General features: G+C 39.7%; 1 protein-coding gene across 1 annotated transcript in view; it reads left to right on the top strand.

Annotated features, from left to right (window-relative positions):
• Positions 1 to 25,191, top strand: part of LOC109511784 (vitamin D3 receptor A) — a 54,676-nt gene that overhangs the window by 20,202 nt on the left and 9,283 nt on the right. Inside the window, exons 3-7 of the mRNA XM_019863098.1 lie at positions 9,325 to 9,472; positions 11,895 to 12,025; positions 16,147 to 16,331; positions 16,937 to 17,036; positions 18,670 to 18,847. Of these exons, the coding sequence (XP_019718657.1) occupies positions 9,327 to 9,472; positions 11,895 to 12,025; positions 16,147 to 16,331; positions 16,937 to 17,036; positions 18,670 to 18,847 (740 nt within the window). The 5' untranslated portion in view covers positions 9,325 to 9,326. The remainder of the gene's footprint in view (positions 1 to 9,324; positions 9,473 to 11,894; positions 12,026 to 16,146; positions 16,332 to 16,936; positions 17,037 to 18,669; positions 18,848 to 25,191) is intronic.

Here is a 25,191-nt window from a genome sequence, read left to right as displayed (position 1 = left end):
GAGTCGTCATTTTCATGCACTTTGAATTTGCGTTGTATCGTATTTTGAAGGCATTAAACATTACCAGAGCGATAAGAGTGTTGCGACCAGATTAGACGCTCCTTGTGTTTATTATTATATTTCGAAAACACCACAGTTTTCATGCAGCTCATATCATATTATTTTGTTGTATTAATTCGCCACACCTTAAATGCCGGTCCCTGAAAATATTGTCTGACTTCAACCGGTCCGTGGGGCAAAAAAGGTTGGGGACCCCTGCATTAGATGCACCCAGATCATTAAATAAATAACATGATTTGAGAAAACAGATTCCATGCAGAATGAAAATTTGTAGCATTGTGCTCCAGTTTTAGGTTGGGGTAAAACAAAGCTGAGCGATATGGACAATTTGAATTCATGCTTGTGGAGCAAGTGTTTTGATAAATGGCCACATCATTCCTCAAGCTTTTATAGCTCGAGTGGGAAGTGTTGTTTTCTTGTTGGGCTGAGTGGAGCCTTTTATTTCCTCAGGTTCAGCTGACACTGCATCCTTTTGTTGGCTTAGCACTAGTTGAGGGTTGTGTGGATCATGCAGGGTTCCACACCCTCAGTGAAAATTCACCAAAAACATGTCACTTGTTTTTTTTTTCTTGTTATTTCTGCTTTGGTGCTGTGAGACCTGATCATCCAACCTGGAGGGTCAATATTTTTATTTCTACTTTAATTATTTATCTACACCAGGGGTGGGCAAACTTTTTAGCTCGGGGGCCATATTGATTTCTAAATTTGACAGGTGGGCCGGGTCAGCACAAGATATGGTACATATAAAAAAACTTATATGTTGACAATCCATACCAAACATCAACAGAACAAAAGCATTCAAGTATTACCATACTTTTTTTCATGAGAACAGTGAGATAACTATGGTATATGTCTGGTATGAACGTCCAAGTACGGTATGTTAACAACATACATTGGTGACAACACAAGCAACAAAGTGCAACAATGTATTGTCCAAAAACTGCGGCGTACAGTACAGGTACAGTATATGAGAAAATATAACAAAGGTAGGACTATTTGCTCCAAAATGAGACGAGTAAAAGACCTGGTGGCTTTCTTTCCACTCACTCACTGTCTCGAACTCGACCTCCCCTCGATCACCACACAAGACAGCTCAGCTGATGTCGTGCTTCGAACTTTTGAAGCCAGCCACAGGACGCTTCGAAGTATTCAATGCCCATAGTTAGCGTTATGGAACTCGCTTTCTCTCTTATTAGCGGTCCAGTTTGCGAAAAGTTTTTAGCACGATAACAGTCAAGCCATTTCAGGAAACATTCATTTACTTGACTGTCCGTCGAGCCGCAAGCAATTCACTCTGAGCATGGAAATAGCCCGAATCGGACTGAGCAAGAATCGCTTCCTCGTTTTACAAAGTCTCGTAGCTTTGAGTCTTCCAGACTCCAAGCGTCTCCTGAATGTTTCGTACTTCGTAACCTACTTCGTTTAATGAGATACACTTCATTTTCTCTTCCGCGGCCATTACCGCTCCTCTTTGTTTGGATGCCATGCTCTAATAAAGGATGTAAAAATGTTCGCAATTCCAGTAAAACTCACTGCAACAAAGAGTCGCTTGCCTGTCGCCGTTTTGGATCCAATGACAGAAAATAGCGGTGGGGATACATCTATTTCGCCGTATCGAGCGCGACTTACTTGAGTTAGTGCTACTCCGGGCTTCCGTATCGTCTCCCCCTCCCTCCTTGTGCTCTGCGACTTCAAGTAACTGCGCCACCAGGCGTTTAAATGCCTGTATTACAAGTCCAAATGAAATGAATGCAATAATTTACATCGAACCTTAATTGTGTACTGTACAAACCTTCGGCGGGCCGGATTAAAAAGACCAACGGGCCGGATCCGGCCCGCGGGCCGTAATTTGCCCATGTCTGATCTACACCATTTGGATCAGATTCTCAAAAAAGGCTAGTTTTATTATTAAGAGTCTCAAAGGGCTTCAAATGCCCACATTTTTCACCAAACCCCATGATATTCCCTGATCTAGGCCCCCATCAGGGAAAGGAAAATCAAAAAATCTATTTTAGGCAAAAAAACCCAAAACAAAACAAAACAAAAAAACAAGTGCTGTACAATGCTATTTTTTTTTAACAACGCGATTGTCCTTTTCTTGAGACAAACTCCAGGGAAGCTGTTGTCCTGAAGTCCTAATAGGAATACTCCACGCCAATGCCTCTGGGGAAGCGGTCCTCCTCAGGTGTTGTCCCTCTTGGTTGATTTTAAATCAACACAGCAAAGCCCCCAGAAGAGGGGAGAAGTGGCAATAAAACAGGCCAAAATCCATATCAGTAGTTGAGGCAGGGCGAGAAATGAGTTGTCTATGAGGTGTGGTTTAACCCAGTCCGAGAGTGCAGAAATAAGTCCAACTTAAGATTTGAAACATTTCTACAAGCAGTGGATGCTCTAATTTCCACTGGCAGTACATTCCAGAGTGCTTGAGTTTGAATAGAGAATGCTCTTGAACTGCCTGACTTCGTTTTCGCTCTTGGAGTCACCAGAAGACCAGCAACATGTTTGGCTCAGAATGAAACATAAGGATCCACGATTTCAGCAAGATAGGAAGGTGCTAATCATCCCTAGCTGGTCATGGTGTCACTTCTAAAAATGTTAATTCAATAAGAAGAGGAATTTTTAGAGACAAGACCAAGTTTGCTTGCCAGTATCTGAATAACTACATTGGCTGATGTCAAGCCAGTAACTGTTGTACAAGTCACACCTGAAGGTGACGTCACCATGCATCGAGTTCTCGGAACGCGGTTTGCCATGACGATGTGGGAATGTGTACACACTTGCAGCAATAGGCCATGTTTGTTGAGTTCTGTGTAAAAAGCAAGGGTAGCTAAATGCATTTTCTGAAGCGCCAATTTTGTGGGATTGCTGTGTAAACTGACTTGTAATTCAATTATATTATATTTATGTTTTTTTTTTTGTTGTTTTTTTTTTTACAACCACAATCCTTGCATTATTTAGTCTTCCCTCAGCCCTCCCAGGCCATTAAACTCCTCTCTTATCAGTTGTGGCTTTGTGCTGGATGTGTGCCGTTTGTTATTGGCCTGCTACCCTGTTTATCAGGTTAATAATTCACCCACATGCTTCACCTTGTTTGCCCTTTGGCCCGATTCCATGTCAACACAAATATAGCTACAGTGCTTTTTTATTTTTTTAATTTTTTTTATTTTTTTTGTGATAACGTATGTTACCAGCTTCAGATTTATTTTATTTAAAAAAAAGAGAGAGATGGATGGACATTTTTGGTGTGGGATTAGTAGGGTGGCTGTTCCCTTTATATGGAAAAGTATTATAGAGGCTATCATGGAATCGGTCCTTTTTTTTTTTTAACATTTATGCATGTGTATTATTATAAATTCATTACACATACTTAATGCAACTATCTATTATTTCCATTAGGTGAGCGCACAAAAAAAAATTCAAGGTGTCCAAAATATGTCGGCATTTGAATCACTCTTTAATTTGGTGATACTTGATTCTTAGCCTTACTGCATTGAGTGCTGAAAAACTTTTTTTTTTTTTCTTCACCCAGAATGTAGAGAATCATTCTCATATTCCATAAGAAAAAGTTATGAGATGTATATGTTAAGAATAGTGGAGCAACCAGCTGAAAATTAAAATCAAGCGCGCCTCAGCATCAAGAAGGATATCACTTGTCGTGTTGCTGTTCATACCCAGTCTTAGTTTAGAAGGTCAGAGTTGAGTCTATGTGCCGGGGGGGACATCTGATCTTACCACGGTGTGCAGAATGAGAAATCTTGGTGAACCTGGTTTTGCGATGTTCCCATTTCAGTTTTGATTTGATTCACTCATTATGTCATAAATGCAATCAAAATTCTTTTTTTTTTTTTCTTCTTAATGGGCTACAAGTTATGATTGCTGATATGGCGAAAGGAAACGCTGAATGGCAAACCTCACTCACTCACTTACACACTCGCTCACGGTTCCCCTTCATTTCCATCCTCTACTTTGAAAACCGTTGTTCAAAAACTGGATTGCCGGGATAAGGCAAACACAGGAGGCCTGGCCATGCGAACTAAACTGAAACAGTCAAACCAAACCATTGAAACTGTATTCAAAAGCAATTGAGGCCCACGTTTGTATGTGTGCGTGTGTGAGTGCCAACTCTCCCAGCGGCAACCAAAGCGACTGACAAGAGTTGGAACAAAGCAGCGCGACTGACTGCTGGTGACATATGAAAATGAGAAGTCCGAGGGGGTGGGGAGGGTGGGGGAATATCCTGTCTGTTTTATTAATTGAGCGATAAATTGACATAGTAATTATCGTGAGAGGTGTAATTACGAGCATCTGTTGCAAAGAACAGGTGCTGACAATCGAGTAACCGCACTTGCAGCTAGTTAAAATAGGGAAAAGGTGATTCAACCTTTTGTGTTGCGTGTCTGTGTGCACCACACTGAGCATGGAGAAAAGAGCAAAGAATTGTCAGAGGATTTGAGAAACAACTGAAGACTCGATTGTTGCGTCTTCAAAGCGTATTAATTGTGCGTACCAAGAAAACTGCAAAGTCTGTCCATCCAAAACAATGCACGTTATACAATTGTGTATTTTCTCTCCTGCTTGGAATTGTGTATTTGCGATCTGTTGAATTCTGAAGCCCGCACACTGTGGAATCCCAAAAAACAGCAGCCAATATTGCGCTGAGGCATTCCTGGTCGCTGACACATTTGAAATATCTGTTTGTCTACCTACCGATCTATCTTTGTCATATGGCTTGGCAACTTCCGCTGCGTCCAATTCAAGAGACTTTTAAACAACCAATGTTATGCACTTAAACTTGAACGTGCTGTGAAGTGAGTTCAAAAAAGTCTTGTTAATTTAACTAACTAGGTCAGGGATGGTGAACGTAATTGCTGGTGGAGGCCACCATTTTTCAACAGTGCGACTGGGGGCCCATATAGGACCACGCACGCACTTACTCATCAGATGTATAACAAAAATTATATTCAAAATATGGACAAAATACATGAATGCCGAAAATACACATTCTTTTTTATTTCATTTTTGTTACTACATTTCTCCATGCCTGTGTAAAAAACAAAACAAAAAAAACCCACTTTTTGGACGATCTCTCTAACCACCAGAAATCACGACTGTCATGTTGAAACCAACGCAATAAATTGTGGTGACTGTGTAATGTGTGACATGGAGGTGGAAAGAACAGTTGCGATGACACAAAATACCCTTAATTCCACTTGTGGTTTTCTACTTCGATTGAAACAGATTCGACTTGCTGGGTGAGAGACTACTTTTACCAGACACTCGTTTTTAAGCAAAGTAAAATTTAAAATCAAAGGTGAAAAACTACAACAGAAATATAGAGCACCCTCCAGTTGTACGATTAGGAATTTTCCCCATTTTTTTTTTTAAATCTCTAAAAAGCTAAAACTGGAAGCTTGAGCAGCCATTGTGTCTGATTCCAGATGAGACTTCCGCAAATCTCGTGAACATCTCCAAGATTCTGATTTTAGCTTTTTCTTTGACTTTTTGGATGAACATGACCCCAACACTTCCTGTAGCTATTTTAGCCATACACATATTGCCACCCCGACCCTCTGGAACTCTCTACTTCAACACATTCGGAACTGTAATGACCTCCAATCCTTCAAATCATTTCTTAAAATTCACCTGTTGCACAATGCTTTTAACACCTTTTAATCGCTTTGACCCATTTTTGCTTTGTATTTCTTCTTCGAAATCTGTTTGTTTTTAAAATGTGTATATTTTGCTTTAAGAGGTCCGTTTTTATCCTGTGTTGCTCAGTTCTTTTTGTAAAGTGTCTTTGAGTGAGATGAGAAGTGCTTTAAAATAAAATGCATTATTATTATCGTTATATAAAATGCTGCAAGGTCACATACAAGCACCTTGTTCCCTCTTCCATGTCCCTCAGGTTTCTTCAAAGTATGAGTCATTGCAGACGAGTTTTATTATACAGAGTTGACCATTATTTAACAGCGATAACACACACTCGTAAAATTCTGCGCACCCCAAAGATCACCTTTCAGAAGTTGATTGTCCTTTGTCCTTATAATAATAATAATACTTACCGTATTTTTCGGATTATACGTCGCTCCGGATTATAAATCGCACCAGCCAAAAAATGCATAATTAAGAAGGAAAAAACATATATAAGTCGCACTGGTGTATAAGTCACATTTTTTGGGGAAATTTATTTGATCAAATCCAACACCAAAAACATACATGTCATCTTGAAAGGCAATTTAAAATAAAAATAAAACTAGAGAACAACAGGCTGAATAAGTGTACGATCAGAGCTTCCTCTTCTACGTCGCTTACATCGGAGTCATCATCAGTTGTTTTTCTCAGTTACCGCCAACGTGGAAAGTATCAACACAGGCCGAGAGCATCCTCTTGCGGTTTAATGTGAAAATAACATGTGATGTGTACAATGTGTTAACCATTTCACACATAAGTCGCTCCAGAGTATAAGTCGCACCCAAACTATGAAAAAAACTGCGACTTATATTCCGGAAAATACGGTAATGTATTCCACTCTATTTGCTGTTATCCATGCTCAAAAGTTGAAGTATTATCTCCATAGTAATTTGAGAGGTTGGGATTTCTTTTTTTTATTTTTTTTAAATTATTTTTTGTGTGTAAAAAGAAGTTGTCTAACCTTGCTTACAGTTTCAACCATCCTTACACGAGCCTCCGCCGGGGTTTGTCCAAACAGGGAAAAGAGGGTCCTTCAAAGTCAGCTCATGGACGTTGTATTTTTCCAAACCAGAACATCAGATTTATGATAGCCACAGCACAAAATACAAGACTGTAACCTCAAGGGGCACAGGTAAGGTTGGAACAGAAAAGCAGATGTGTACTATCCAGGCGATAATTAGCTCTCCCGCGCCTCATGAACTACCAACTAATGAAAGGTAATGCAGGTTAATTGTTTATCCACAAGTTCACTTCTCCCACCTCCTCACCAGTTGCTCCTCTGTCTTTGTCCTTGTTTGACATACATCAGTGGAGGCTCTGATGCATTTCAGCTGCATCCTGCAGCCACGTGACTGCTGGGCACGCACGTTCATCGCGTGAATCCCCCTCCTCTCTTTGCCCTCATTTGCTCGTCCTCTCCTCACATGACTCCTCTCTCTCTCTCTCTCTCTCTCTCACGGGCACAAATTTTTTATGATGTTGTCGATGGTGCGCCAAGATCGTTTTCTCCGACCACGACTGTACCGATGTCTTTTGCGGCTCTCACGATTTGACTCATCCGATGTCTTTTTATGTCAATTCAAGGAACGTTCTGAATTCAAACTCGAAAAACAAAGGTTGTGGCGAATTTGGTCAGTCGCTTTTTGCCTTTGTTTGAAGGCCCAACTTAGTAAATAAGCTGAACTACCCAATTTTCATGTTAATTACCTTACATCCTACTTTTAATTTCTTCCAAATGCTGTCCTCATTTGGTAAATCCACGTGAATAAAATTGACTTTCTTTCACGGCTGTGCAGTGAATCAAAATGTAATTGTGATTTGGATTGTGGCTTTTTCTGGATCTGGAAAAAAAATTATAATCACAGAAAAACAAATTGCCAAACAGTTGTGTGCGTGCGTGCGTGCGTGCGTGCGTGCGTGCGTGCGTGCGTGCGTGCGTGCGTGCGTGCGTGCGTGTTCCCCACATTTTGAAAGTACCCTGAGAGCACCATGTTACTTGGGCAGCAAGCATATGACTTTTTGTTTTGTTTTGCTGTCCTTGAGTGTGTTTTAAACTGTTTGACATCCCAGTTGGAGTTTCCTGTATGATTAAAAACACAGTAAAAAGAATTACAGACATTTTATATTTAAAGACAAGACTCTCTTCATTTTAAAAACATCGCCAATGCCAATGTTAGTCAATGTAAAATCCCATTGACATGCTAACGGAAAATTAGCTTTCACTTCCGGGCGTTATATACCTGAAAATAAAATTCACGCACGTACACTGTTGGAACGCATGCATACAGGTCATTAAACAAGACTCAGAGGCACATATTCTTTCCAATCTGTAAAAAAAAAAAAAAAAAAGTCATATTAATAGAATTCAAGCACAGCTTTCTTACTTTTCAATCCCAGCGTTTTACTGGATTTTGACTGATCTTGCAAGGCCCACAGAGTTTGGTTCTAATGCTATCTAAACATGGAGCCTACCAAAATAAAGTTTGGACTCTCTTCTTTCATCAGGAAAAAAAAATTCTGTCTTTTTCCATTCTTCAGCAATCGGCATTACAAAATGGCTAAGTTTCATGAAAATGGCGATTCCTGGGCAAAAAACGGAGAAAAAGAGCTTTTTGTAAAAGCATGCATTTCAAGCACGTGAGGCACCACTGCCACCTACTGGTCGCTTTTTTTTTACATGATTTACAATGCAAACGGCTTGCATCAGACCCTCCTCCTCTCTATGACGCAAAAAAAAGACTTAGACAAGACTTAGACGTACAAATACATCCTTGATAGTCGGGGCCTAATTTTAAAAAGACGTACAAGTACGTCTTGTGGAATGAAAGAGTTAATTCATTTTGAAAGGAATGAATAATTGTTTTTCGGGCTGTCAGACTGTTAGTCTTTTTAGATCGTCTGTAACGTATGTCCGTGTGGTAAACATAGAACAGGCTAAATGATTCTGGCCATTGCCAATATGGTTTTGAGGCAGAATTTTTTTTGTGTGTGTTGGCCAATTTTTGTGACTGATTTAACCAAGTTAGCAGACTCCCCCCCAACCCCAGCACTAGATTTTATTAATGATATCCATATCAACGAAAATAACCGTGATTATTTTTCCCATAATCACCCAGCCCTTGTCCTTATATTTCAAAAAGGTGAAACATTATTCGACATAATATAATCCGATATTTAGTACTTTTCTGTGAGTTTTGTCATGAAATCATTCATTGTGTATCCAGTTTTTGTAACAGCATCATTTGCTTGTTTACACGTGTCTCCGCTGACTCATTCAGGCCGTAGCAGGTTGTGTATCGTGAGACTCAGTGCCTCATGCTAAATATGCTAATAACCCCAACACCTGTCTTTTTATAAGGGGGGGAACAACGTAGGAGCATCTGACCAGGCACATCCTTACAACACACTGCTAACAGGAAACCAACTGATTTGTAATCTAACTTCGGTTGGTGACGTCCATAGTTCACAGGAATATAAAATCTTTTACGCTTTTTTTTCTTTCTTTCTTTTGACTGCTTAGTTGTCAGTAGGATAAACAATACCTCGGGAAATCTTCTCTCTTGTCTTACACAGTGATGGAGCCCATGACGGTTACTACGTCGGTGGCGGGATCAGATGATTTCGATCGCAACGCCCCGCGGATCTGCGGGGTTTGTGGCGACAAAGCCACCGGCTTCCACTTCAACGCCATGACCTGTGAGGGTTGCAAGGGCTTCTTCAGGTCAGTAATCATGTTGGACCAGAACCATGTTATAACGTTCACTTTGAATGTATGAATAAGGGGTGGGTTAGTTGATTGTATAGTCTTACTGTATGTTGATTGTGGTGAGCGTCAATTAACCATGTCTTCAAGCGATTGAGGACAAAGGGAGTGAAGTATTTGGCTGGAACCCCGCCGAGGCACTCTTGATTCACTCTTTCACCAATTTGCGTTTGAATAAAACTGCATAATTGTCATAGAATTTCATTAATTCATTGAAATAGTTACTTAACTATTAATCGATCCTTGGTTTTCTTCATAGTTTCATCAAACACCTGTTCCTGATAAATACCAGTAAAAAAAAAAAAAAATTGGGCTGTGTTCATCCTTGATGAGTATACAAAATGATCCTTAGTGTACAAATTTGGTTTAGGCATCTACACAGACATTTTGGACCAAAGATGCCAGTAAAAAAACAAAAACAAGTATGTGAAGACCAGGGCTGCAACAACGAATTGATAAAATCGATAAAAATCCCCAATTGTGTTGGTAACAAATAAAAGTATCGATTCTTTGTGGCGCGCATTTGTGATGTCACTCACTCGCTGCGTTGCGCTTTGATCATGTCAGTTTAGCTTTATTTCCCATGGCGGCGCACACAAGTTGAGCGGTCACAGTCAATGCGTACTCGTGTATACACAGAAGCCCAGCCCCCCCCCCCCCCAAAAAAAAACACACACGGAGCATTTCAGGGTGTTGTATATTTAATATAAAACTCTGATAACCAATGTGCGTTCCTTGCAACCACAGCGACCAGTTTGGGGTGGAAGTGCAAAGAGCCCCGGCTACTTTGAAGGACAAACATTGTTAAAGACGTGTGTTGCGTCGATGAATGCCCTTAAAAATATATGAATACATAGTGTTAAAACATGTGTAAGAAATTGACAAAAAGAAACAAATGAATAATGTTTGGAATGTGCTCATGACTGTATATGGTACAGTATATACTACTGTGTAACTCGGCATGGAAATGAATGCGTTGAAATAGACTGCGCGCAAAATTCTGTTTTTGCAGTCTGACAGACGGACACGACGCCTTCTCGATATGTACCACCGATAGGAGAGAAACGCGAGGATTTTTCCTGCGTATTCTGTAAATTCAACGGACTCCCTTTCCTTTCCAGGAAACATACTTTTAGTGAAGAGTTAAGAATATGACGATAATTTTGCACTCATTTATTAAAACTTGAGTAGAAGTACGATGGGCTCATAGCTTGTGTGTTGGGGCCGCTCTTGTTTGAGACAGTCATAGATTATTTTGAAGGAGCCTTCAAGCGCAATGTGGTCCGTTTCCACCTGTGCTGCAATAGCATGCGGCAGTGTCCTCTGTTCCAAAAAATAAAAAAAATGGAAAAAAATCTTAAACCATATTATTTTAGTTATTGTGACCTTATTGGTGGACAGCCCAGTGGTCGACTGGTTAGCGCGTTCGCCTCACAGTGCAGAGGTGCAGGGTTCGATTCCGGCTCTGGCCTTCCTGTGTGGAGTTTACATGTTCTCCCCGTGCTGTGTGGGTTTTCTCCGGGTACTCCGGTTTCTTCCCACATTCCAAAAACATGCATGGCAGGTTAATCGAACACTCTAAATTGGTCCTATGGGTGACTGTGAGTCTGCATGGTTATTTGTCAACTGTATGTGTGCCCTGCGATTGGCTGGCAAGCAGTTCAGGGTGTACCTTGCCTACTGCCCGACGACGGCTGGGATAGGCTCCAGCATTCTCCGCGACCCTTGTGAGCATTGTGAAGTTACCACCTCAGACTGCGTTTATCGCACACGGGATTCCAGATGATACCAAGTGATACACACCAAAAAAAAGCCACACTGTCACCACTCCCAATCCCAGCACAGTTCGTTTTCAGTGTGAACACAGCCCGAGCATCAGAGTAACTTCTAACCAATGCCTGTTTGCCACTATCCATAATTACTACCGTAAAATTATTGGTATGTTGGAAAAACTACACACTAACATAATAATCAGCGACTCTTATCTGCATTTAATGTAATCGAGGATGATAATAACCCGACCTTGATTTTTATTGTATTTCTTCTTGTTTTATCACTGCTTACTCCATAACAGATCTTGATGGGGTTTATTTTTTCCCTGTTTCTCTAATTGACATGTAAGCCTGTGTGAGCTACATTATTCATCAGTATAGTGAATAGATTCTTTTTATTTTTCTATACTCGTTCAGACACCGCATGTTTTTCACTGAGCCATCTTATGTGCTTCCATTGTCATGGATACGAAATGTGTTTCACAAATTAACCATGTCAGATTCATTGAAATTTTAACAAATGTTATTTCTGCTGCACCATTCACCCCCCCAAACGGTAATGAATGACCATTCATGAGTGTAACCAATCTCGTGTTTCACTCGGCTAGGCGCAGTATGAAGCGTAAAGCCGCCTTCACCTGCCCATTCAACGGCAGCTGCACCATCACCAAAGACAACCGACGTCACTGCCAGGCCTGTCGTCTCAAGCGCTGCATTGACATTGGCATGATGAAAGAGTGTGAGCACGTCTCTTTTGACTTGTTGAAACCGTATTCGTGCGGACAGAACACGTCCTTTCCTTTAAACACCTGAAAGAAACAAGTATATGTTAAATACTTGATGTTGCATCGCGTTGGAATTGCCTTGTTTGTTGGAGTTGATATTGTGGTTGTTCTGGCTTGAAAGACTTGAAGTTAACTGGCATTAGCAGGAAAATTGTTTTCTTTCTGGGTAGCATTTAAAAGAAAAAAATTCTGTTTATCTGCTGTAGGCTTTTTTTTTTTTCTTCTGGGCGTCGTCAATCTCAGAGTGCGAAGTAAACATTTAAAATCAAAACTCTGCAGGTATGACCACAGAAGTTGGAAAATGGCTGCAATTCTTTCGCAATAAATGCTCCATCGCATAGGTCATTTTGTTGTTTAAGTGGCACAGTGAGTGTGTGTTGAAGAGGATTCTCGATTACAGGTATCAAAATTGAATCGACAACTAATTGAATATCAATTGAATCCAACTATTTTGGTGAGCGATTAATTGGCGAGAGCCATTGTTTAACTTGTCCAAATTCTCTGATTTCAGCCTTTCCTGAGTAAATGTTCTCAGATATTTCTGTCGTCCTTCATGAAACCAGACTTTTTGTCTTTTTTTTTATTTTCATCAAAATAGGAATTACGCAAACATCTGCTTTTACTTTGGACAACAATGATCAAAATGTGTCCCCATTTTCTGGCATATTACAATACGAGCCCCCAAAGTGATATCAGGGGAGGGGCGGGGGTGAAATATCTCTCGTCGGGATGCGAAAGTTTCTCATTCTTTCGTGTTTTTGTACGGACATGTGTCACTGCGAACACTCTTTTCTGAGAACAAATGAGACTCCTTTAGACGGAAAAGGAGAAAAATATGGTTTGGTGTATAAAAATATGGTTTTCTGTATTACTGCAGACTGAGTGGAAATTGGTGGTTTTGGGGTGCGGGGGAGGGGGGTTAATTGAGTAATCGATGGAAGATGGAATTATCAATCGGATAATCAATTCTAAAGACATTCATTTGTAACAGCCGTACAGTATATTCGGTTTAGAAAAGGAGAAGAAGCACTTGGGTCTTATTTGGGTTTTTAAAAAACTAAAGTATGAGCACATTTAGGTTTTTGCAGGTGTGTACATGGCACCTTGCTGCTAATATTCTGTTTTGAAAGGGGTTAATTGCCCCCCCCCCCTCCCCCCGACTCCCCTGTTGAAGATCTCCTGTTGAGGCCTGCGCTTGACCACATCCAATTAGTCACTTTACAAATCGTAAATGTTTCTTTTGCCAATAGCTGTGGGGCTGCTCAAGTTGTTGGTTTGGTTCTTGTAAAGCAATGCCGAGACAATGCGGTTGTGGATTCAGTCGTGGCTCGGGACCAACTGGCTCAAACGAGTCCCTAGAATAGGAAAACACGACCAAACTGTGCTTATTCACCAGTGCCACAATGAGGTTTTTTTTTTTTTTTTTTTTTTTTTTTTTTTTGTGTGCGCTGCTGGCATGAGGCTGCATTGGTGAATTTGGATGGGCAGTCAAAGCCTAATTAATGAGGACAAATTCAAAGTTCCACGGCCAGATTCTTTCACAAGCCTTTTAAAAGGCTGTGTAGCCAAATTGTTAATGTTCTTGTTTTTGACATCCACATCATGTGGTTATGTAATGCTGCTTCTGTGGTTTCAGAGTCCGGAGAGCAATCATTCAAAAGGCACTTCAAACATAGTTGTTTACAGACTTAAGGAAAATTACCAGTATTTAGTGAAAATAGCAAGACCTGAACCAAAAATAATTGTCGCCCGTGCCAACTCCTTTTGCACTTTATGTACCGTAACTTCTCGAGAACAGCACACATTTGTATAACACGCCGCCCCCCCCTAAAAAAAAAATAAAAATATATCACCTTTGCATGATGTCACAGAATTGTAAACCAAATCAAAAATGTAATTCAAATGTGCTTAGACTAGCGAGTACTTGTTGGATAGTTTGTGTTGAGACAACAAACAGACAGGAGGCCACCTCATAGGCTCGCTCGCGCGGTATATGCGTAAGCTGTGCCCTCACGCCTCGAGGCCTTCCTCTTTTTGGCACTCATGGCCTGTCTGGCAGTCAGGCTGTCTACACAGTTGAGCTCTTCATGGGTAATCTGTCACCGTGGCAGAGAGTCAAAAGGATAAAATGGGCAAAGCCATTCAGGGGTCAGTCCATGACTCCCTAAAGCGGCTACCCGAGATTTCGAGCCAGGGCCTGGCTGTCAATTTCTACTCTCTTTGCAGCAAGCACCTCTGTGTGTAAATTGTCTGTTATGTGATTACCTTGTCAAACTCATGATGTTTACCTTTTCGAAGGCATAGACTAAAAGTATAAGGATGAGTTACACTAAGTTAAGTAAACGTAAAATGCTGTTTTTAAAATGGTGATTTAGATTTTTTTTTTTTTTAAGGGAAATTTATTCAAAACCTACCAGGTCCGGTTTGAAAAAGTACTTGCACCAATTTTCAAATGACTTCTGTTTGCCAATTGTTTCCAGTAGGGCAGGTCTCCTGGCTAACTTTTTTTTTTTTTTTTTAACAAAGAGCAAAGAGGCATCTAATTTGAAATTTTAAGGGCCCACATTTTAAGTTCACTGGCACTCCAATCATTTTCACTATATTACGGATAAATGGGCTGATGTGGAGCAAGAGTTTCATTAACAAAAAATAATTAAGAATACTTATTTAAAAAAAAAAAGAACATTTCAGGAATCATTGGTATCGAGTCGATCGATGCAAAAAAAAATGTATGACATATCTTGGAATTGAAAAATGCCACGCAACATAATTCTGTTAATATAAATATCAACATAATAACCTGAAATTCATTTAACACCAAGCCACAGACAAATAATAAGTTGACATGATTGGAACTTAATTGCACTGAGTGCATTTCCGCTCTATTGGGTACTCATCTTTTCTTTCGTTATGTTGCAGGCTTGACTGAATGATGGGAGTCGTGCGTATAATGTTCCAAAGTATATAACGGTGTGCCGAATGACACGCAACGCCAGCAATTTCCCCAGAGAACCCTTCATCTTGTCCAACCTAAAATAGTCACCATAAACACTGTTTAAACTATTCGACCGTATTCACCGTGCCGCTCTTGCCGTTGCATGAATAAGGCAAAAGGCACTTCAACATCCAACACCAGCCGTATGACCCACAGGAAGACACGGCACACATGACACGCCTTCTTACAGGAAATGTATGTTTCTGACATTGAAAACAAGCTAAAGGATCAACTCAACCTTAATTCTCTTCCTTGAGCAAAAAAAATGAAATAAAAACCCTGATAAATCCGAATTCCTCGGTCTCTTCTCCAGGGTGTGTGGTTATATATTTTTAAAATGAACAGCCAGCTGTTTGAAGCTATAATATGAATACACACTCAAATAACGGCCATTTAGTACATTTCCTCATTGTACAGTTATTGGCTCTTGTTGTGTAAAATAGCTACAATTTGGGCAATGCCAGTTTTTTTTTTTTTTTTTTTTTTTTTTAAGCTTGCCACAAAACAAAAATAATGAAGATTTGAGTTTCATCTTTAATTTAAAACAGTGATAATGGCTGGACAGACACCAATAAATTCAGCCCGACTAGTGTGCAACTCAAAGGGGGGCGCTTTAAGAAAATAAGCTAGCACATTTCTAAGAATGGTCTTTCGAAATAGAAGAGTTATATTTCTAGTAAGTCTTTCAATATGTAAGAGTCATAAATTTAATGTCTGACAGTTTCGGATTGGCTCGTCTGCATTCCGTTTGGTTTGTCCTTTTTAATTTTTTCCTGTAGTTAGCCAAGATGGTGGCGCGCATCGTTATGGTGGCGCGTCATGATTTGCCCTGATATCCTTTTATTGTTCTGTTTTGTTTTTCAATTTGCTAATATCTAGTTTGTTGTTTTGTTTAGCTATCTGTTTTTTTTCCATTTACTCTGTTTTACCTTTTGTTGTTATGTTTAGCTATTTGCCTTTGTGTTTAGTTATTTGCTTAGATCATATTTTGAATGTTATAGATTGCAAAGGCAAATCGCCGACTGAAAACCAAGACATCTGCATATTATTATTTTTATTTTTTTTGTTCCTGCCTTGCAGTCATCCTCACAGATGAAGAGGTACAGAGGAAGAAGGAAATGATATTGAAAAGGAAGGAGGAGGAGGCGGCGAAGCAAGCGTCAAGGCCTCGGCTCAACGAAGAGCAGGCCCAGATCATCTCCTCCTTGGTTGAGGCTCACCACAAGACTTACGATGCCTCCTATTCAGACTTCTCCCGCTTTCGGGTGAGGCCACTGATAACTTTTGATTCTGTTTCCAAAGCTACCATGTTGGCGTCATGAGCTGTGAGTGTTTAATAAGCCCTATATTTAAAGAAAAAATGTAAGCGTGGTGTTTGTTTGGGAGGGGAACTCAAGGAAATGTGCAAGGATGCAATGGCGTTATTTGTCAATGAATAATAGTCCCCCAAACACATGAAGTCCTTCTTCGCTAGTCACTTTCATAAATTGCACAGTGATGAGGTCAAGGAATGTTGTGGCCAACACAGAGCATCTGGCCTTCAAAGTGAGCATGAGTCACAGTCGCATGAATCACACTGCGAGGATAAAATCGGTAAACAGCGCTGTTTTAGGATTGTCTTCAGCAGAGCTACCTCCCAAGGTCACTTTCTTTTGCAATTTTCAACTCCTTTTTTTCTTTTCTCAATGACAATCACTGATTGCTTTGCTAAGACTCCAATTGGGTCGGTTTGTATTCTGTTCTCGTAATTTGAGCTGAACAGAATTGCACCGTGTTCTGACATCCGGAACACGATTGAAGAGGTTATTATAGAGGTGAGATTTTCATACTCGTGTTGAAGTGTGATCGAGATGTGTGTGTCTGCATCTAGCCTCCAGTGCGTGAAGGTCCAGTAACACGCAGCGCCAGCAGAGCCGCCTCCCTTCACTCTCTGTCCGATGCTTCCTCCGACTCGTTCAATCACTCACCTGGTATGTCCCTCTCTCAGAGAAGTACAATTTAAAGAATCACAGTCACTCCCAAAATGCAAAATCTTAAGGTATAACCTTATATATTGTAGTCGATGGGAAATATTTTAGTTTTTTTTTTTTTTTTTAATTATATATTTTACTACTCTTGCTTTTACTTTCTGCTAGGTATGGGCAATACACCTGAAATTAAAATCTCCATTTTTTTCCCTTTTTCGTTTTCCAAAAATGTTTTTTGCTTTTTTTTTAAAATTCTCCCCCTTCTGGAATTCATCTATCCTAAAACCAAACATACACTTTCAAACACTTTTTTTCATATTAACTGTATCAATTCCCACAGAAAGAACGTACCAGAATATTGTCTTCTATTTTTCTTTCCTTTTTTTTTTTCTTTTTCCCCTCCAGACAGTGTGAAAAATGTCTCTCTTAGAGAAATGGCCCTTCAAAAAAATCCTCAGTACATTCCAAGAACATATTTAACATGTTAAGAAAGATATTCCCTTTGGGATCAATATGAAACAAAGTTTCTCTGAAGAGATCATGAATTAAAGGTGCTGCTTCCGTACAAAATGAACTTTTGTCCCTGAAATCGTAAATGCAGTAGTCCTGCATACAGTAAGGGCTGCACGATATTGGAGAAACATGCCATATGAGTGTTGAATAATATGATATGGATACTACGATATGTAGCTAAAGTCATTTTATAGTTATTACCGGTAGTCATTTTTTTAGTCTCTATGAAAGAATACATTTTTTTATGTAGCAAATACAATTTCATATTAAAATATGAATTTACCGCAAGCCTTTGCAATATACGTATTGCAGGTGCCATGATTGCAATGACCATATTTTTTAGATATGGTGTGCAGCCCTAGTATATAGCACTTCACGTGCGTGCCCAGTTTTCATGCAAATTTCTTTTGAGGAAAATAAGATTAGCTACAAAATCGCTTTCAGAGCGTGCAAGGTAGCGGTGGAGACGTATTTCTTGGCCACATTCCTCAGCCGTGGGAAGTCGAACTTCGTTACAATGCACTACGAGGGACATAACAAATTTGTACTTTGTCATGGTAGTTTGTTGTAAACATTTCCCAAAAAAATGGCCGCCAACTTTGATTTATAATACAGTCTGAACATTTAGAGATGTAAAAACATGAACATGTAATACAGTCTAAGCATGTCAATTCCAAATATGTCGATACAGTATGAAGAAAACATTCAGTCAGCAAATGAAAAGTGCCTTCTCCAGTTCAGGGTGTGCCGCGCCCCGAAGTCGTTTATGATCATCTTTCAATCTGTTGGCCTCAAAGTCTGCCATGATTTTGGGTTTGGTCACATGACAACTCCCACATGTTGAAGTGGGGAAACTAAAAAAAAAAAAAAAACAGAAGGGGGCATATACCTTTTCACAGCACTGTATTTATTTTGGTCTTTTGCTTCAAAACTATCTTTATTGCTGCAATTAGTCATTCTTCTGGTAAACAAGAATATCAGGTCAGCTCTCTCTGCAGTCCACTCAGTTCTGATCTGTAAATTTCCTTTGCTTTTCCGTGTTTAACCTGTTTTCAGTGAATGCTTTGAATCACGTTGGTACAATATTCTGCCTGGCCTCTTAATCCTCTCTCGTCACAAGCAGAGTCGCTGGACACCAAGATGAACTTCACCAACCTGATAATGATGTACCACGACGGTGCGAGCAGTCCAGACTCGAGTGAGGAGGAAAGCAAGCTCTCAATGCTGCCCCATCTGGCTGACCTAGTCTCCTACAGCATTCAGAAGGTCATAGGGTTTGCCAAGATGATCCCAGGCTTCAGGTACATATTGCGCAACAGGAATTCTTTTTCTGCACTAGATGCTCACCATTTTTCAGCCCCCCCCCAAAAAAAAAAAAAGAGTCCTCAATAAATAGGGACTCTGTGATACTTTAATACATGCTACAGTACATCCTATGGTGTCATAAACCATTCCCCGAGCAGCAGCAGGTTTCAAAGGCTTGCATACTCAATTGTTGCTCATATGTAAGTAGAAGGCAGTATTACCACTGCCTAACAAACAAGGTCTCCCCATAAAAAAAAAGGCTGGAACACACACTGAGCTTGAGAGATGCATACGTTGCTTGGCAAATGGACAGAATGAACCACTGTGTGCGTTACAGCGACTGAAATGAACACAGAATGAACTCATTATGTCGAGTCAACTTCATATTTAGATTTATTCCGGTTGCTGGCCTTGTTGCAGTGTGTCATGAATATATGAGTCATACTATTAAGATAAAAAAAAAAATGATAGAAAAGGGAAAATTGACATTTGCATCATGACCGAAATCAAGTAGTTAAATTAAGCTTCGTAACACGGCGTGGGCATGAAGTGAAGTACTTGATGCAACCAGCAGGGGCACACTTTATTCAGTCTCATGTAACTCGCAGTCCGAGGCCTGCTGCACACCGAACGACGTGACTCAACGTATCTGAATAGTCACACAATGCGTATGATTCTGCAACTAGTTTTTATGAGTGACCAACTGGGCTCATTCCGATTTTTGACAGGAAAAAAAAATCTACCAATTCGAAAATAATCGGCCCATTCTTTAAAACAACATTAGCCATTTTCCCGATTATTTTTGACCGATATTTGAAAGGTCCTAATCAGCCGATTTAATCAGTCGGGCCCAAGTACAGGTGTTGTGAAAACGGTGTATTTTCATTCCGATATGATACATAATGTCTATAGATACAAATCTATATTTTTCAAGACGTTTGCAATTTCTGTAAAAATTGCACGTGAAGACTGAAATGCCGAATGAACAAATATTGAAAAAATTGATATGTTGAAAATCTATTAATCCCTTTTTTTTTTTTTTTTTTTTTTTTTTTTTTTAGCTTGCCACAAAACAAAAATAATGAAGATTTGAGTTTCATCTTTAATTTAAAACAGTGATAATGGCTGGACAGACACCAATAAATTCAGCCCGACTAGTGTGCAACTCAAAGGGGGGCGCTTTAAGAAAATAAGCTAGCACATTTCTAAGAATGGTCTTTCGAAATAGAAGAGTTATATTTCTAGTAAGTCTTTCAATATGTAAGAGTCATAAATTTAATGTCTGACAGTTTCGGATTGGCTCGTCTGCATTCCGTTTGGTTTGTCCTTTTTAATTTTTTCCTGTAGTTAGCCAAGATGGTGGCGCGCATCGTTATGGTGGCGCGTCATGATTTGCCCTGATATCCTTTTATTGTTCTGTTTTGTTTTTCAATTTGCTAATATCTAGTTTGTTGTTTTGTTTAGCTATCTGTTTTTTTTTTCCATTTACTCTGTTTTACCTTTTGTTGTTATGTTTAGCTATTTGCCTTTGTGTTTAGTTATTTGCTTAGATCATATTTTGAATGTTATAGATTGCAAAGGCAAATCGCCGACTGAAAACCAAGACATCTGCATATTATTATTTTTATTTTTTTTGTTCCTGCCTTGCAGTCATCCTCACAGATGAAGAGGTACAGAGGAAGAAGGAAATGATATTGAAAAGGAAGGAGGAGGAGGCGGCGAAGCAAGCGTCAAGGCCTCGGCTCAACGAAGAGCAGGCCCAGATCATCTCCTCCTTGGTTGAGGCTCACCACAAGACTTACGATGCCTCCTATTCAGACTTCTCCCGCTTTCGGGTGAGGCCACTGATAACTTTTGATTCTGTTTCCAAAGCTACCATGTTGGCGTCATGAGCTGTGAGTGTTTAATAAGCCCTATATTTAAAGAAAAAATGTAAGCGTGGTGTTTGTTTGGGAGGGGCACTCAAGGAAATGTGCAAGGATGCAATGGCGTTATTTGTCAATGAATAATAGTCCCCCAAACACATGAAGTCCTTCTTCGCTAGTCACTTTCATAAATTGCACAGTGATGAGGTCAAGGAATGTTGTGGCCAACACAGAGCATCTGGCCTTCAAAGTGAGCATGAGTCACAGTCGCATGAATCACACTGCGAGGATAAAATCGGTAAACAGCGCTGTTTTAGGATTGTCTTCAGCAGAGCTACCTCCCAAGGTCACTTTCTTTTGCAATTTTCAACTCCTTTTTTTCTTTTCTCAATGACAATCACTGATTGCTTTGCTAAGACTCCAATTGGGTCGGTTTGTATTCTGTTCTCGTAATTTGAGCTGAACAGAATTGCACCGTGTTCTGACATCCGGAACACGATTGAAGAGGTTATTATAGAGGTGAGATTTTCATACTCGTGTTGAAGTGTGATCGAGATGTGTGTGTCTGCATCTAGCCTCCAGTGCGTGAAGGTCCAGTAACACGCAGCGCCAGCAGAGCCGCCTCCCTTCACTCTCTGTCCGATGCTTCCTCCGACTCGTTCAATCACTCACCTGGTATGTCCCTCTCTCAGAGAAGTACAATTTAAAGAATCACAGTCACTCCCAAAATGCAAAATCTTAAGGTATAACCTTATATATTGTAGTCGATGGGAAATATTTTAGTTTTTTTTTTTTTTTTTAATTATATATTTTACTACTCTTGCTTTTACTTTCTGCTAGGTATGGGCAATACACCTGAAATTAAAATCTCCATTTTTTTCCCTTTTTCGTTTTCCAAAAATGTTTTTTGCTTTTTTTTTAAAATTCTCCCCCTTCTGGAATTCATCTATCCTAAAACCAAACATACACTTTCAAACACTTTTTTTCATATTAACTGTATCAATTCCCACAGAAAGAACGTACCAGAATATTGTCTTCTATTTTTCTTTCCTTTTTTTTTTTCTTTTTCCCCTCCAGACAGTGTGAAAAATGTCTCTCTTAGAGAAATGGCCCTTCAAAAAAATCCTCAGTACATTCCAAGAACATATTTAACATGTTAAGAAAGATATTCCCTTTGGGATCAATATGAAACAAAGTTTCTCTGAAGAGATCATGAATTAAAGGTGCTGCTTCCGTACAAAATGAACTTTTGTCCCTGAAATCGTAAATGCAGTAGTCCTGCATACAGTAAGGGCTGCACGATATTGGAGAAACATGCCATATGAGTGTTGAATAATATGATATGGATACTACGATATGTAGCTAAAGTCATTTTATAGTTATTACCGGTAGTCATTTTTTTAGTCTCTATGAAAGAATACATTTTTTTATGTAGCAAATACAATTTCATATTAAAATATGAATTTACCGCAAGCCTTTGCAATATACGTATTGCAGGTGCCATGATTGCAATGACCATATTTTTTAGATATGGTGTGCAGCCCTAGTATATAGCACTTCACGTGCGTGCCCAGTTTTCATGCAAATTTCTTTTGAGGAAAATAAGATTAGCTACAAAATCGCTTTCAGAGCGTGCAAGGTAGCGGTGGAGACGTATTTCTTGGCCACATTCCTCAGCCGTGGGAAGTCGAACTTCGTTACAATGCACTACGAGGGACATAACAAATTTGTACTTTGTCATGGTAGTTTGTTGTAAACATTTCCCAAAAAAATGGCCGCCAACTTTGATTTATAATACAGTCTGAACATTTAGAGATGTAAAAACATGAACATGTAATACAGTCTAAGCATGTCAATTCCAAATATGTCGATACAGTATGAAGAAAACATTCAGTCAGCAAATGAAAAGTGCCTTCTCCAGTTCAGGGTGTGCCGCGCCCCGAAGTCGTTTATGATCATCTTTCAATCTGTTGGCCTCAAAGTCTGCCATGATTTTGGGTTTGGTCACATGACAACTCCCACATGTTGAAGTGGGGAAACAAAAAAAAAAAAAAAACAGAAGGGGGCATATACCTTTTCACAGCACTGTATTTATTTTGGTCTTTTGCTTCAAAACTATCTTTATTGCTGCAATTAGTCATTCTTCTGGTAAACAAGAATATCAGGTCAGCTCTCTCTGCAGTCCACTCAGTTCTGATCTGTAAATTTCCTTTGCTTTTCCGTGTTTAACCTGTTTTCAGTGAATGCTTTGAATCACGTTGGTACAATATTCTGCCTGGCCTCTTAATCCTCTCTCGTCACAAGCAGAGTCGCTGGACACCAAGATGAACTTCACCAACCTGATAATGATGTACCACGACGGTGCGAGCAGTCCAGACTCGAGTGAGGAGGAAAGCAAGCTCTCAATGCTGCCCCATCTGGCTGACCTAGTCTCCTACAGCATTCAGAAGGTCATAGGGTTTGCCAAGATGATCCCAGGCTTCAGGTACATATTGCGCAACAGGAATTCTTTTTCTGCACTAGATGCTCACCATTTTTCAGCCCCCCCCCAAAAAAAAAAAAAGAGTCCTCAATAAATAGGGACTCTGTGATACTTTAATACATGCTACAGTACATCCTATGGTGTCATAAACCATTCCCCGAGCAGCAGCAGGTTTCAAAGGCTTGCATACTCAATTGTTGCTCATATGTAAGTAGAAGGCAGTATTACCACTGCCTAACAAACAAGGTCTCCCCATAAAAAAAAAGGCTGGAACACACACTGAGCTTGAGAGATGCATACGTTGCTTGGCAAATGGACAGAATGAACCACTGTGTGCGTTACAGCGACTGAAATGAACACAGAATGAACTCATTATGTCGAGTCAACTTCATATTTAGATTTATTCCGGTTGCTGGCCTTGTTGCAGTGTGTCATGAATATATGAGTCATACTATTAAGATAAAAAAAAAAATGATAGAAAAGGGAAAATTGACATTTGCATCATGACCGAAATCAAGTAGTTAAATTAAGCTTCGTAACACGGCGTGGGCATGAAGTGAAGTACTTGATGCAACCAGCAGGGGCACACTTTATTCAGTCTCATGTAACTCGCAGTCCGAGGCCTGCTGCACACCGAACGACGTGACTCAACGTATCTGAATAGTCACACAATGCGTATGATTCTGCAACTAGTTTTTATGAGTGACCAACTGGGCTCATTCCGATTTTTGACAGGAAAAAAAAATCTACCAATTCGAAAATAATCGGCCCATTCTTTAAAACAACATTAGCCATTTTCCCGATTATTTTTGACCGATATTTGAAAGGTCCTAATCAGCCGATTTAATCAGTCGGGCCCAAGTACAGGTGTTGTGAAAACGGTGTATTTTCATTCCGATATGATACATAATGTCTATAGATACAAATCTATATTTTTCAAGACGTTTGCAATTTCTGTAAAAATTGCACGTGAAGACTGAAATGCCGAATGAACAAATATTGAAAAAATTGATATGTTGAAAATCTATTCCAAGGTGAACTGAATGTGCTGCACAATTCGAATTTGTAATGGGAACGACCGGAATCTGTTTTCACTGCTCACCAAGATTCTTGAAGGCAAATGGGGAGGGGACGAGGAACAAGGAAACATGTCTTAACTCTATGTTGTGTTTTGGACAAAACTGAGGGAACCCAGAATGGTTTCTTTTTACCTATTTGCTGCTTTTTACGCATCTATTGCCAAAAAAAAAAAAGAACAGTTGTTGCACGGAGTACATACTCTTATGTTTGAGCCTCATTTGTTTGACAGATGTTAACTTAAACACCAAGTATGGAACAGTTTTAGAGTTGTGTAGTAGTCTGTTCATTTTGTACATAAAATTGCAAAATTAACAGTTTTTTGTTTTCCTCATACAAATGCTCAAGGCCATGGGTGGGGAACCTGTGGCACATGGACGAGAACATTTGATGTGGCCTGCGATGCAATTCTTTTAAGACTCAGGGGAAGTAGTGTGTTCGAAAAAGCCATAACATGTAACCGACAAATGGTCATAATTGAGTGTTTATAAAAAGTATTTGTTTGAAACATTGCATCCTGTTCTTTTAATTCTGAAAACTGAAATGAGCCCATTCATAGGAAAATGGTAATGCCCACCCATGCTGTAGGGATAACGTGTAATGGTAATTCTTTCAGCACTTGGGAAGGCTGACTCATATTTCTGTTGGCGATGGTGAAAACAATCTTTACTTTATTTAAAGACATCAAAACCTCAACTCCTCTTTTCAGAGCTGGTTTGTAATTTGACTTTGGACTGACCAGCTCGTGGTTTGATGTGATGTCCTTCATGGTTTCTGAGAAGAAACTCTTCTTTGGCTGCATGGGCAGTTAACACAGACTTGATATGAATCCACTGTGGTTTGAATGGATTGTGCTGTTTGTATGCTTTGTCAGAAATTACAGTTAGCAGGTTCCGACGCTAATATATCTATTTGT

This window comes from Hippocampus comes, unplaced genomic scaffold (assembly GCF_001891065.2).
Source record: "Hippocampus comes isolate QL1 unplaced genomic scaffold, H_comes_QL1_v1.1 scaffold1, whole genome shotgun sequence".
NCBI classification, from domain to species: Eukaryota; Metazoa; Chordata; class Actinopteri; order Syngnathiformes; family Syngnathidae; genus Hippocampus; species Hippocampus comes.
Note: the sequence above shows the minus strand (reverse complement) of the source record. Positions and strands in the feature narration are given on the sequence as shown.